The 14,781-nt window shown below is 40.1% G+C and overlaps 1 protein-coding gene across 1 annotated transcript; it reads right to left on the bottom strand.

The window, feature by feature from the left end:
- Positions 1 to 3,950: 3,950 nt before the first annotated feature.
- On the bottom strand, positions 3,951 to 4,889 carry Or13d1 (olfactory receptor family 13 subfamily D member 1). Its single transcript, NM_001000398.1, has one exon. The coding sequence runs from the start codon at positions 4,887 to 4,889 to the stop codon at positions 3,951 to 3,953; it is 939 nt and encodes a 312-aa protein (NP_001000398.1).
- Positions 4,890 to 14,781: the final 9,892 nt, after the last annotated feature.

Genomic DNA, 14,781 nt, shown 5'->3' with positions numbered 1-14,781 from the left:
AATCTTCCAATGTACAGAATGAAGAAAACCATATATAAAAGCAAGGGAATATCATTTTAATTTAAGACATTGCTGCAGTAGTTGCCTGCATTAAAGATATAAAGTGACACTATACATATTTAAAAAAACAAATTCTTTTAAAAGAAAAACAGGGTCAATAAATAGTTTGGCTTAGTGAGTAAGGATGCCACCAACACTGATGACTCAAGTTTTACATTTGGAAGGCGAGAACTGACTCTTGAAAATTGTCTGAAAGATGAATGCCCATTCTCCGTTCACTTTCTCCTTTTTCTGTTTTTTTTCCCCCCCGGAGCTGGGGACCGAACCCAGGGCCTTGCACTTCCTAGGCAAGCGCTCTACCACTGAGCTAAATCCCCAACCCCCACTTTCTCCTTTTTATGAAGCCCAGGGAAGGGCAGAATCACATTCATGATAATAGTCCACACGCATGTGCAGAGGCTCATCTCCCAGGTGATTTTTTCCCCTCTGTGGATACTAATTTTTTTTTTAACTTTTGCTTATTTTATGACAGGTTGTGCAGGGTGAACTTACAGTCAAGATTTGCTTTGGAAAATAATATTGGAGCACAAGAATTCCTCACGCATGTGGGTGAGGCACGTGCATAGGTGGTGCATGTACACATGTGTGTAATGCATTCTCTTGTGCACATGTAGAGGCCATAGAGCCACATCCGGTGTCCTGTTCTATCTCTTTCCATTTTACTCACTGGAGTCGGGGTGTCCCATAGAACCTAGAACTAGGCTGGAAGCTAGCAAGCTCCAGCAATCCTCTTGTCACTTCTTTCATAGCACTGGGGTTAAAGGCTTCTGTGAGACCCTGTCTGTCAAATTGGTGCTGGTATCTGAACTCAGGCCCTAATGTTTATGCAGCAAGCTCTCTTACTCACTGGAACCATCACCCTACCTCTTAGGAGAAAAAAAAATTGCTGAATTTGAGAGTTTTAACAGCTCTTCTCCCATAACAGGCCCAATTTTCTCATCTTCTTTAAAATCCATCTTTCTCTAAATTCCTTGCCTCAGCAGGCAAGCTTATTTTGTACGAAAAGATTATCGTGATTAAGATAGGAACAGAGAAGTTGAAAACTGTTGGATGATTGGACCATAAGGAATGTTGGAAAAGATGTTTCCAAGCAACTGGGAACTAAAACAGAGTGGTGTTTTCATAAGTATTGCTGTGAGGTGGCAGTTTCAGAGAAACTCAAGTAGGGATGTTCAAAGTGCTTTTGGTTGATTCCAATCATGGTTCTTTCTTTGGTAAAAAGGAACTATGTCAATGCTAGTCTTATCACTGTTGTGATGGCAATTCCAGTACTCATAACAAGGACACACTATGGGTTTCTGTATTTGGCTTCATATTGAGCACAAATTATAAGTGTATATAGCTGGATGCAATGATCAAACATAACACACTACTCAAGGTATTTGTAGACTGGATTTCAATATTTTAAAATGCATATACTGGTGCGGAAGCTGGCAATATAGCCAAAATGAAAGCTAGATCCAGGAAAATATGAACATCCCTCAGCAAATATTGGGCAGTGAGTAGACTATTTGTGGGCATGGTGAATGGAAATCAGATGATTATACTTTAGTTATTAAAAGAAAGGAGGGATGGTGAGATGGATCAGCAGGTAAATGTTCTTTCTACCAAGCCTGGGCACCTGTGTTTGATCCCTAAAAGCCACATTGTAGATAGAGAGAACTGAGAGAACAGTTGATTCATTTTCACCAGACCTCTACACTTGCACTGTGGCATCTATGTATACATGATAAATGGGTAAACACGCGTGTTAAAAACATGGATATTGGATAGTTGGGACTCATCTAAATCTTTCAACCGTTTCCTCAAAAATAAGAATGGGGAAAAATAGGAATAAGGAGGTGGCAAGGGGGATATTCAGTTAGGGATATATAACTGTGAAGAATCCAACCAAAAGTTGGGGGAGCATTGTAGAAAGATGATTTATTGACTCATAACCAAAAGAATCTTTGCAAATTTTGCTTTAGCCACAGCTGGATCAAGGAATTAAAGTGGCAGCAGCAGGCACTCTCTCTTCCCCTTCAACTCCTCACTTGCCTTCCTTCCGGCCTTTTCTGGATTCTGGCAAAGACTGGGCCTCAGATCCCACTTCTTCACCAAGCCTAGAAAGACTGCTGCTTTTTTCAAACTGCAGCAGCATTTGGGACTGAATGTGGTTCACCCGACCTGGCTGACTTGGATAGTGGCATCAGTTACCAGGTTAGAGAGTGTCACTTAATCAGTTAGGTGTATGCTTACCGCTTAATGCTATTTCTAGGAAGTGAGGTTAGCTTTTCCCAGCACCACATGGACTCAAAGCAAGAGTTGTTAAGCTGTAAGTAGACAGCAGATGCTGGCAAGGATGTAGAGAAAGAGGAACACTCCTCCATTGTTGGTAGGATTGCAGACTGGTACAACCACTCTGGAAATCAGTCTAGAGGTTCCTCAGAAAATCGGATATTCCATTACCTGAGGACCCAGCTATACCTCTCCTGGGCATGTATCCAAAAGATGCTCGAACATTCAACAAATACACATGTTCCACTATGTTCATAGCAACCCTATTTATAATAACCAGAAGCTGGAAGGAACCCAGATGCCCTTCAACAGAGGAATGGATTAAAAAAATGTGGTACATCTACACAATGGAGTAGTTCTCAGCTACCAAAAACAATGACTTTATGAAATTCATGGGCAAATGGAATGAACTAGAAAATATTATCCTGAATGAGGTAACCCAATCACAGAAAAACACACATGCTATGTACTCATTGATAAGTGGATATTAGCCCAAATTAGCTAATTAGCTCGAATTACCCAAGATGCAATCCACAGACCACAGGATGCTCAAGAAGAAGGATGACCAAAATGTGGATGCTTCCACTCCTTCTTAAAAGGGGAAAATATCCATAGAAGGGGATATGGAGGCAAAGTTTAGAGCATCGACTGAAGGAATGGCCATTCAGAGCCTGCCCCACAGGTGGCCCAGGTAGTCCATATATATATATATATATACAGCCACCAAAACTAGGTAAGATTGATGAAGCTAAAAAGTGTACGCTGAAAGTAACTGGATATAGATCTCTCCCGAGAGACACATCCAGAGCATGTCCAATACAGAGGTCAATGCTAGCAGCAAACAATTGAACTGAGAACTGGACCCCCTTTGGGGGAATTAGAGGAAGGATTGAAAGAACTGAAGGAGCTTGCAACCCCATAAGAACATCAATGCCAACCAACCACAGCTTCCAGGGACTAAACCACTTCAGAAAGACGATACATGGACTGACCCAGGGCTCCAACTGCATATGGAACCTGCAATAGACTTGTTGTAGCACCAGTGGAAGGGAAAGTCCTTGATCCTGCCAAGGTTGAACCCCCAGTGCAAGGGAATGTTGGGGGCGGGTAAAGGGGCTGGATGGGAGGAACACCCGTACGGGGGAAGGGGAGGGGGTGAGGTGCTTATGGACAGAAAACCCGGAAAGGAAATAACGTTTGAAATGTAAGTAAAGAGAAATATCTAATAAAAAATTTTGAAAGGAAGGGAACTTTCTTTTACTCTTAGAGGGGATTCTAGGCCATAACATAATGGGTGTTAAATTAAAAATGAATGAAAAATGGATTAGAAGGAAAAAAGTAGATAATGAGTGGAAGCACGAGAAAGAAAAAGAAATAGAACTGAGAAGGGAGACAGAAGGAATGAGAAAGATTGACTTGATGAAAATTTACCCCAAGGGACAGATGTGAAGAGCTGTACATGGCTGAGGAGTGTGCAAATACTACACTACTCAGATGGTTTACACAATGTGCCTTGCAGAGAATGGTAGCTTCTTCCTTGGTTTTCCAAGCAGATTTTGAAAACACAGCGTGTCCTTTGGTCCCAGCTTGAGTTTCACAGGCCCCAAAGCCTTTCAGATTTTCTGTAGATACACATGTTTGCTCAAAACTTTCTTCACAGCTTCTTTTACCTCCTTATTCCTTAAGCTGTAGATGATGGGATTCAACATTGGAGTCACGACTCCATAAGACAGTCCGATGATTTCATCAGATGCTGTGGTGTGCTTTGACTTGGGTTTCATATACATAAAAAGGGCTGAACCATAGAACAGAATGACCACAGTTAAGTGGGCTGAACAGGTAGAAAAGGCTTTCTTTCTTCCTTCAGCAGAATTAATTCTCAGGATGGAAGACAGGATAAAAATATAGGACACGAAAATTAACAGCAGAGGAATCATCAACAGAACAATACTGCCCACTGTCATGACAAGCACATTCATGGTGATATCTGAGCATACAAGTTTTAGAAGAGCCAGGATCTCACAGGTAAGGTGATCAATGACATTATTACCACAGAAAGGTAACACCATGGTCAAGACTGTCTGCACCAGAGAGTTTAGACAGCCTATGACCCAGGACCACACAGCCATGTGCACATACAATACCTTGTTCATGATTATAGGGTACCTCAGTGGATTGCAGATGGCTGCATACCTATCATAGGCCATCACAGCTAGGAGGACACACTCCGTAGAGCCCAAGCCAAGTGAGATAACCATTTGTAGAGCACAACCAAGGAAGGAGATGGATTTTTTCTCTGACATGAACATGACAAGCATTTGAGGAATGGATGAGGATGTGTAACAGATGTCCAGGAAAGAGAGATTCCCAAGAAAAAAGTACATGGGGGTATGGAGTCGAGAATCCACGACACTAATGATAATGAGTAGACTATTGCCCAGAAGGATTATCAAGTACATGATGAGGCAGAGCACAAATAGGGAAAGCTGGAGCTCTGGATACTGGGAAAGTCCCACGAGAAAGAATTCCGTCACTGCAGAGTCATTTCCCATCCTCACCTACTCAGCACACCCACAGAATTCATACAAGGTCGGGGCTCAAGGAAATGTCGGTTCTTGATAGAGTGTAGTAGGATAACTTTCCTATGTCTTATCTTCTTCTCTTCTTAGGAAACTTCCTAAAAGCAGCAATGGTAGGGCTATCATATTTTTAGTAATTATGAAAGATATGCAGAGACAGGATACAGTGCTTAGCATCAAATGGCAGCAGAGGCCTGGGATTGTGCCAGGAAGGGGCAGGTCTCTAATTGAAGGTAATCTCAGGTCAAAGGTCTTTCAAGTGTGCTCATACAGGTATTTTTTTATTACTAGTCAGCTAGAGAAGTGAATGGAACAAAATGTTTTGTGAACTAATTTAGCTGGAATCTACTAGATGATATGGTAAGTAGTTCCAATATGTCACTAACAGATGAATATATAGTACAATAAATTACATAATAAAATAGCAATTTTATGTTTATGCTCATATTCGATAAATTATATATGTAAGTCCAATTTACTGAAAAGTTGATTTAATTAAATTTTTTTACATGACCTGGATATGGTGGTGCACACATCTGATCTCAGCACCTTGATTGGCCTTGGCATAGGCAGAGGGATATGGATCTCGGTGAGTTTGAGGCCAGCCTGGACTACAAGGCAATTTCCAGATCAGTCAGGGTTGCGTAATGAGACCCTGCCTCAAATAATGCTTCTTATTTTAGAGTAAGGGGATTAAAGTTATAACAGGAACATTTTTCACGTAGCATCTAAACAGTAAGTAGTCTGGGTCTTAGGAATTTCCAAGCCCTGGGGATACTTCGATGCTACTATATGCTGTTTTGTTCAGCCTGGAATCTACTCTCCTTTAGCTGAAACCACCAAGAACTACATTTCTTCTTTTTACAACTTCCTAGTTGCCCTAAATTCTCTATCTTTTCTCTTCCACTTGCCCTTAGACTTATATTTTGTTTAACCAGATACATTAATCTAGCTTCATAAATAACTACTGATATGTATTTTAATTTCAATTTTTATACTTGGTGCTCTAAGTGACATTCGAAGACATTCTAGAGTAGTTTCACCTGGGCTATGAAGCTTTTGTATGTGATCAAACCGATGGCTAGTTTTTGAGCACTTTTTTCTAACCTAATTATACTGTTGCAAGCTGATTGAATGCTTTAGCTCATTAAGTCCGGCTATAGAAACCAGTAGACCGGATCATGTCTCACAGACTCCTACACTACTTCTCAGCAGGATCAGACCATTAGGAGGAAGTTTCATCTTGCTGTGTCAAACGTGATAGCGTGCATCACTTGTTTTACTTCTAGTCATAAGTGTGACATAGACGAAAACTCTGATGGCTAGATCACAGCCTGTAACCATTTGATAGTTATTGAGATTAATATCTTCAAGAACAGTGATGTGAGAATCCTCCCCATCAGACTTGCCTCTACTAACCACACTCCTGGAAACCTCTAGCCTTGGTCTTCATCTGTCAATCAATATACACCTTACTGTCTTAAGTGGTCTAGTCCTTAACTTTTTCTTCCATTTCCATCCAGCTTAGCTTTCTGTTCCACTTTGTCCACTTAAAATTGTAGCCCTATAGCATTAAAGACCCAACCTTGTTTCATTTCCCCCATATTTACTGCTTTGGGGGTCTAAACACGATTGGACCCTGTAGCTTGCCATCCCAGCCACAGCTTCTGTTTTCAGGGCTGTGCTAGAATGAAATTCTTTCCTCTTCTGATCATATCCCATATCACACATTTCCTTGGCTCTTTTGTACCCATAGAAAGAGCTTTAAGACACGGATGAAGGGCTTACTGCTTGGTTGTAGGCCAGGGCACTCTCATCTTCTTATGTGGAACAGACCAGGAAAAGTGTTTTCTCTCCGTTTCCTTTCCAAGTCAGTTCTTTTCCCATAGGGAATATCACCCAGGCAGTGATTCTGGCAAAGGTTAAACAGAGATGGCAGCCGTACCTTAGCGCATTAGGACATACTCTTTTCTCCTTGTACTCTACTTTGCTGTCGAGCCACACTGGCTACAAGGACTACTATCAAAAAACAGAAAAAGTGAAGGCTGAATTTTGATTTTGGGGAAAGAGAAAAATGAAAGGAAGACTAAAGAAAGAACAGATACTTACAATTTAATGAAGGTGTGTGAACAGAATCCATGTAGAATGGCAGTGGGGCTGTTGATGACGTAGGGGTGAAGCGACTGTGACATCATTTCTCTATTTAGAAGTGGATCCAGGCAAGGTAGGCTATTGTTTTCAGATAGAGGACGAAGCAGAGAAACAGGAAATCAGTAAACACACAAGACAAATTAGAACCATCCAGCACGCACAGAGCCTGTCTCGATTCCTCACCACCCTCTTCCCATTTCTGCAATTTCATTGTACTGTGACGGAACCTAGGAAGTTCTTCTCCCCCATGGGTGGTTTTTCTCTCTGGTGCTTTTTATCAGTTTCTCCAAAAGCACTGATAGAAATAAAGTGTAAAGAAAGACAATGTATATACTATAGTATGCAACTTCAAGGTGGTCTTTCGCCCATGCAACAGCTAGGCTCATTCTTACCTCTCTTGAAATTAGAAAGTCTGGAATCACAAACTGTGCCGTGCACACTAGGATTCACAATAGGTTCTATTGTTGAGCTTCTTTTGTTTGTACTTTGCTTTAAAAAAGACACAGGGTTCAGCATGATTACAGTCAGTATTTATGCTTTTAAAAAAAGTAATTTATATGCTAATACCATATATTCATGTGAAAAATATTATAGTTTATTAAACTAAAATAGACTTTTACCTAAATCTGTCATAGCAAAGACAATAAAACTCTAATAAATTCAATTTGTAGATACACATAGAGGGGACATTAAACCATATGTTAAAAATTATGTCCTTTATTCTTATTAATTCACAATATTACAAATTAATGCCTGAAAATTTGTTATAATAAGTATAGCAAACAGATTAAAAAAAAACCCAACAGATTTCTGTCAGCTGTCTACCTAGATATCAGAGAGTGTTTGATGGCCCACAAAATTCTTTCTTGATGTAAACTTTTGGTAATTTAGATCTAGGAAGAAAGTCATTAAGATATTAAAGATGAGTTTTGTCAAACTATTGATCAGCACAATTCTCACTGATGAGATGCTGGAAGTGTGTTCCTAAAATTCATTGCAAATTTATTAATATTTCCCCCAAACGTTTAATAATATAATAAACAAAATAAATGGCCATATATATGCTATTATTACTTTAATTTAAATTATGTTTTAGTAGTTGCTACAATTTTTCCTCCAGGATGCAGAAACCTTTCATGTGAAGGTCATGATGTGACAAGGAAAAAGACATAGTGTCACATTCATAAGCCATGAAAATTGTAATCTTAGAGAAGGATTAAGGACAATGGATAATGATGCTCATGATATTGCACGAAAACAAAACTTCCTGACCCTATAAATGATGGTGATTTTCATCTACATGCCTAGAAAAGTTGAGAATTTTATCTATAATATAGGACTTAAGGTATTAATGATCTAATTTTATTTTCCAAATACATTTTAATTAACCTTACTTTATTATTATAAGCATCAGAAAGGCCATTTTCAATTTTTCCTCAGAGGAGAACCCAGAACATTGATGTGGGCTTTCTCTAAAATCCAAATAGGAAACAAAACATTAAATGGTCAGAAAACTGGAGAAAGGCTTTTTGCCACTCTTACACTGTGGACGAGTACAATGCCTTTTGATGTTCTGATTTTAGCTGACAAAACTCATACAGTACCGTCATCAGCAGACAGATCCATGCAGCTTCAATTATGGCAAAGTAGTTCTCTAACTCAGTATGTAGAATGTGTTCACATTTAGCGGTACTGTAACCCGCCAGCAGTGTCAAACACAGGAGGAAAAAGAGGAGAGCCTTGTGGTTAGGGAGGAGTGGGGGAGAAACACCCAGGGCAGTGTTATCTCTGCTCCTCTTGCTCTTCTTTCCCCGGTAGGTAACTCTTTGGTTTTTGCTCCTTCACACTGTATCGATGTGGTGTGTCTATCGGCTTGGTCGGGAATTGGATCTTAATTATTGTGCATCAGCAAAGGAAGCAACGAAATGTGGGTCGTGAAGCATTTGCACGTCTCTCCCATGCCCCTCCCCCTTTTGACCTACAGGAAAGGTATCATTCACTTCGATCCTGGCTGCAGCCCAAGGAATCATTTGAGCAGTTTAGCACTCATTCACCCTGGAAGCTTTCTTCAGGAGAACATACTCAGCACTAACAGACATGTTGTACCCTTCTTTATCTATTTTTTCTGTTGTTGAGAGTGTCTTTGTTCTTGACATGAAAGTTGTTTGTCTAAACAGATGAGTTCCCAGGATATCCGTGAGGAGTTACTGCTAAAAGCATGGGGGAGGAAGATTTCTCTTTTCTTTTCTTTTCTTTTCTTTTCTTTTCTTTTCTTTTCTTTTCTTTTCTTTTCTTTTCTTTTCTTCTCTCTCTCTTTCTCTCTCTCTTTCTTCTTTCCTTTCTTCCTTTCTTCCTTTCTTTTTTCTACAGTTCTTACTACTATTCTCAACAAGGAGATTCGGAGCACACTCTTTCATTGCTGAGAATACCACTGAAGCTTGATTCTCTTACCTTGTATTACCTTACCTTCCTCTGTGCAGGGGCCTACTTGTAGGATTGATTAGAACAAGCAGTTACTCCAGTGACTGGTGCAGCTGTAGCAGCCTTCCGTGGATTCCTTACTAACCTTACTAAAGGGGATGGTACTCTTATCTCCTGTTCTTCTGGTGTTTCTACAGAGTACTGTGTCACTCCAGAAGAGTTATTTTGGGGACAAGACACTTTATTCAGAGATGCTGTTAGCTGTTCAAACCTTGCACAGCACTTAACCCAAGCATGACATAGATAGAAATACAGTGGCTAAAACATTGTGTTGTCATAAAGATTTACGTAACAGCCAAAAGATCTTGGCCAGAGAGAGTGAAAAGTATATAGTATGTTTAATTCCTAGGCTACCATTCTTTTGTATTCTAAAGTAAGTAGAAGCCAATTTAAAAATTATATTCACAGGTAACAATGTATTTACTTTGGGAAATAATTTTCTATTTAACAAAACTTTTTAAATAAAATAAATTATTCTGGATTCTGATTTCTTTTATGATCTTTCCTTTCTGAAAATAAAGTTTACTGTTTACACATCTGTTCTAATCTGCCTCATTTCAGTATCAATGTAAGGTTCTCAGGTTATCCACATCTAATAAATTACATAGTTGATTGGTGCTAAACCTTCAATTAATGAAGACATCATAGAAATGAGCATATACCCTCTGCCCAACATGCATTTTTTCTAATGAATCATTAAGATGCTCTTAACCCCTGAAATATCATATGTGGCTGCACACCGAGGCACGAAAACAAGTATGAAATCAGTGACTGTTCCTAGTCACATAGCTTAAACTAGAGCAATCTCTCTGAGCTATGATTTAGTGGTAGAATCCTGAAACGAATAAACCAGGGACTGGATGACAGCTAGGTGGTGTGTGTGTGTGTGTGTGTGTGTGTGTGTGTGTGTGTGTGTGTGTGTGTGAAGGGCTGGGACAAATATGTCAACCTGCCATCTCTCCACTCTTTAACCTCTGGGCACTAAGTATTTCCAGGGGATCTCACAGTGCCTCTAGCAGCCAATTTAAAAACAACTTTGTTTTCTTCTAAGAGATCCTATAATCCCACAAGTAATTTAAAGTTGAACATTTAAATCTTCCTACAGATAACAATTTTTAGAATATTAAGGACAATGTCTCCAAGACCTAATTTATCTAACTCATTAAATAGCAGTTTCTTCTCTCAATGTTTCCCCCTCATTACAGAGATAATGTTTTTTATTGTCAAATATTGCAACATCCAGGAAAGGACAACGGTGGATATAAAAGTGTTCTATAATTTCTGATAAAGCTGCTGATATTTTGGTAGATAGTTCTGTGCATACTTCATATAGTAAATGGCTTCCCATTGCTATGACAAAATAAAAGTGAAAATCAATTTAAAAGCAGGAAGATGTATCAGGCTTCATTGTTTTGAAGGTTTTCAGTCCCATGCTCTGGGCCCAATTACTTCTGGCCTGAGGTGAGGCTGAACATCATACTGTGAAGCAAATAACAGAACACAGATCTCACCCTGTGGTAGCTGAGACATATCTCACTTAGATTTTACTTATATGGTCCCAGATTTCTTTTTTCTTTTTTAAAATTAATCATTCCATTCATTTACATCTCAACTGATAGTCCACTTTCTGGTTACTCCTCCACAAAGCTCCCATCCCACATCCACCCTCTCCCCTCTCCTCTTTGCCTCTCTGAGGTACTCCCCCACCCCACCACTGCAGCATCCCCCTATGCTGGGGCCTCAAACCTCCACAAGTCCAAGAGCCTCCCCTTCCATTGATGTCAGACAAGGCATCCTCTGCTATGTATGTATCTGGAGCCATGGATCCCTCCCTGTACACTCCTTGGTTGGTGATCTAGTCCCTGGGAGCACCGGGTGGTTAGGCCAGCTGGACATTGTTCTTCCTATGAGGTTGCAATCCCCCTGTGCTCTTCCGGTCCTTCTGCCAGCTCCCCAACCGGGATCCCCGAGCTCAGTCTAATGGTTGGCTCCAAGTATCCACATCTGCATTGGTCAGTGGCTGGCAGAACCTCCCAAAGAACAGCCACATCAAGTTCCTGTCTGCAAGCGCCTATTGGCAACAGTAATCGTGTCGGGGGTTTGGTGTCTGCAGATAGGATGGATCCCCAGGTGGAGTGGTCGCCGGATGGCCCTTCCTTTAGTCTCTGGTCCATTTTTTGTCCCTGCATTTTCTTTGGACAGGAACATTTCTGGGTTAAAAACTTTGAGATGGGTGGGTGAACCCTATCCCTCGACCTGTGGCCATGCTTATCTACTGGAGGTGGACTTTACGGGTTCTATCTCCCCTTCACTGAGTACTTTGGCTAAAGTCATCCCCATTGAGTCATGGGAGCCTCTTGCTTCCCTGGTGTCTGGTCCCAGATTTCTTATCTTTATTGACTTTTTTTTTGTACCCATGCAAATGCCACGGAATGACCTGTGGAGGTCAGAGAACAGCTTGTTGTAGTTTGTTCTATCCCTATAAACCCATAAATTTTGGGGATAGAACTCATGTCATTTGGCTTGATGGCAAACATTTTTACCAGTGGAGCTACCTTACCGACCTGATAGCAGTTTCATGTGTCTGTTCTAATCATTACATCATGGGTTTCATGTTTACTTGTTATCTCTTTAATCCATACACAATCTGCTTGCTAGAGAAACAGAAATAGGCAGGAAAATGAATGGTGAGACTGTGGGAGATAAGACAACAGAGTGGATGGACACACTGATGAGGTAGTGTAGTATGTAACCATAGAGGCCATGTTGGTGAGTTTTAGCCCGGATAGATAAATGAGCTTCTATCTCCATTCAATGAGAGTATAAGAAGTCCATATCTGGGCTGGAGAGATGGCTCACTGACTGCTCTTCCAGAGGTCCTGAGTTCAATTCTCAGCAACCACACGGTGGCTCACAACCATCTGTAATGAGATCTGATGCCCTCTTTTGGTCTGGCTGAAGACAGCTACAATGTACTTATATACAATAAATAAATAAATTTTTAAAACAAAAGAAGTCCATATCTGATTCCAAGGTCATGAGACAGATTTTTCTAGGCTTATCATAAAACCCATTAGGATTAAAGATAGCTGTGTTTTAATATAGTAAATAATTTTAGCGAATGGAAGAAGCTTGTAGCAGGTTGAGTGTCTTGTACTTAACGATATTGTTAGCTTGTCTTTAGAAGGATGGAAATGAACAGGGACATCAGTTTCCTGGTAGAAGGATAAGAAAATGGTATTTGAATGACATTTATTTAAGAGAGGGAGCAGGACCTAGGAGTTAGGAAATTTGAGCAGTGTGTGTAACATCTCTCAAGGGAAAACCATGGATTGATGTGTGCGAGCTCAGCCTGAGGCAGAATGACAAAAAAAGAGAAACCAGGGCAAGCTCTATTGTACTGACAGTTGACACTGGCAAAATTGGTCTCAGACACTTAATCCTTAGCCATTGATCTGCCATTTTTACAGTACGATGTAGCACCTGACAGGGGGCTAAAGTAAATCTGGGGGTCTATGGAAGGAACAGGAATAGTTCCTGGAGAAACTGTTGCCTTGGTCAATGAAAGCAGAGAGAAAAGATGAGATGGTAGATTAGGGCTTGAAACACTGAAGGCTTGCACTTGATCATGAGCCAGCCATCTTGTTTCTTCTGGACATTTTCAAGAGGGTTGCAAGATTATAACTACAGGTGATATTTATGTGATGACTAGACACACAAGTCTCTTCCAAATTCATGCTTTAAAATCTTAACTACAGAGTGATGGCTGAAAGGGGTAGGTCTTTCTTTTTAATGCGATAAATCCAAGAAATGAAGCTTCTGCACCTTTAATGATATTTGAACGTGTAGAAAGATTTTTTTTCCTTAGGCAGTTAAACAACTTTTACCTGGATATGTGGGAAGAGATCTATCATTGCACAATATCCCCTCCCCTTTTATTGAAAATAAGAGGTAGGGGTTTTAGAAAGGGGTTGGATGGTGAGGAGGAGTCCTTCGGAATGGGATTGGTGCCTTCGTAAGAGAGATCCCAGGAAGAGTTCTTATCTTTTCCATGTGAGGCCGCAGTGAGGAAGTGGGCCTTTATTAGATGTTGAATCTGCTGATATCTTTAGGTTGGTCTTTCCAGCCCTCAGAACCTAGACAAAGTAATTTCTGCTTTTTGTACACTCCTCAGTGTTTTGTTATAGCAGCCCAAGTGTAGTAGAGAGTGAATATTTTCTCTTCCTCATCTGGAGTTTCTGTGAGTAGTACTACCCAGTGACCTAGACCCCAAACTCCTTCTGGTGTATAGAAGTACTACCCAGTGACCTAGACCCCAAACTCCTTCTGGTGTATAGAAGTGGCAGGAACTGCTGATAAAGTTGGGTGGGACAAATTAGTCTTGGAATGAACGAGATGAAAATCTTGGTTAGGGATATGGGTTAGCAAATAGGACATTAGGGTAACTAGTTTTTCAAAAACACACTGTGATGGCTTGAATGAGAAAGGTTCCCTTAGGCTCACTTGTCTGGATTCCCCAATTTGTGGAACTCTTTGAGAAGATTTAGGAGGGAGGGGTATATTGGAAGTGTGCCACTGGGGGCAGGCTTTGAGGTTTCTGAGCCATTGGGTTTCTTCCCCTTGCCTTGTGTTTGTGGATCAAAATGTAAGCTCTCAGCTAATTCTTCAGCACCATGCCTGCATGGCGTTTTTCTCCGTGATAGTTATGGACTCTAACCCTCTGAAACCATAAGCCCCTAATAAATTCTTTCTTCTATCAGTTGTCTTGGTTACGATGCTTTATGATAGCAATAGGAATATAACTAAGACACATACCATCTGTACTCAGTTAAGTTTACTTATTTTACATTTCTAGATAATAACCATAACTTTTTAATTTGTCTGAAATAAATTATAAGAATATATTGTATTATCTTATTTTTATATTTATTTGATCTTACTTAGCATGTCTTTCTTTTACAGAATCACTTATAAAAATCTTTTTGTTCTTTATCTTTCATTTATTGTGAACCATAGCTTCTAGAGTGATTACATCGACTTAATTATTTTTTTCTTTTTTCTTTTTTTCTTTTTCTTTTTTTGGGAGCTGGGGACCGAACCCAGGGCCTTGCGGTTGCTAGGCAAGCGGTCTACCACTGAGCTAAATTCCCAACCCCTAATTATTTTTTTCTTTTCTTTTTTTTTTTTTAAGATTTATTTAATGTATATAAGTACACTGTAGCTGTCCTCAGAC

This window comes from Rattus norvegicus, chromosome 5 (assembly GCF_036323735.1).
Source record: "Rattus norvegicus strain BN/NHsdMcwi chromosome 5, GRCr8, whole genome shotgun sequence".
Classification (NCBI taxonomy): domain Eukaryota; kingdom Metazoa; phylum Chordata; class Mammalia; order Rodentia; family Muridae; genus Rattus; species Rattus norvegicus.
Note: the sequence above shows the minus strand (reverse complement) of the source record. Positions and strands in the feature narration are given on the sequence as shown.

Bases quoted from the DNA above. Each gene is read 5' to 3' on its own strand.
- Or13d1 (NM_001000398.1), bottom strand. From the start codon at position 4,889: ATGGGAAATGACTCTGCAGTGACGGAATTCTTTCTCGTGGGACTTTCC.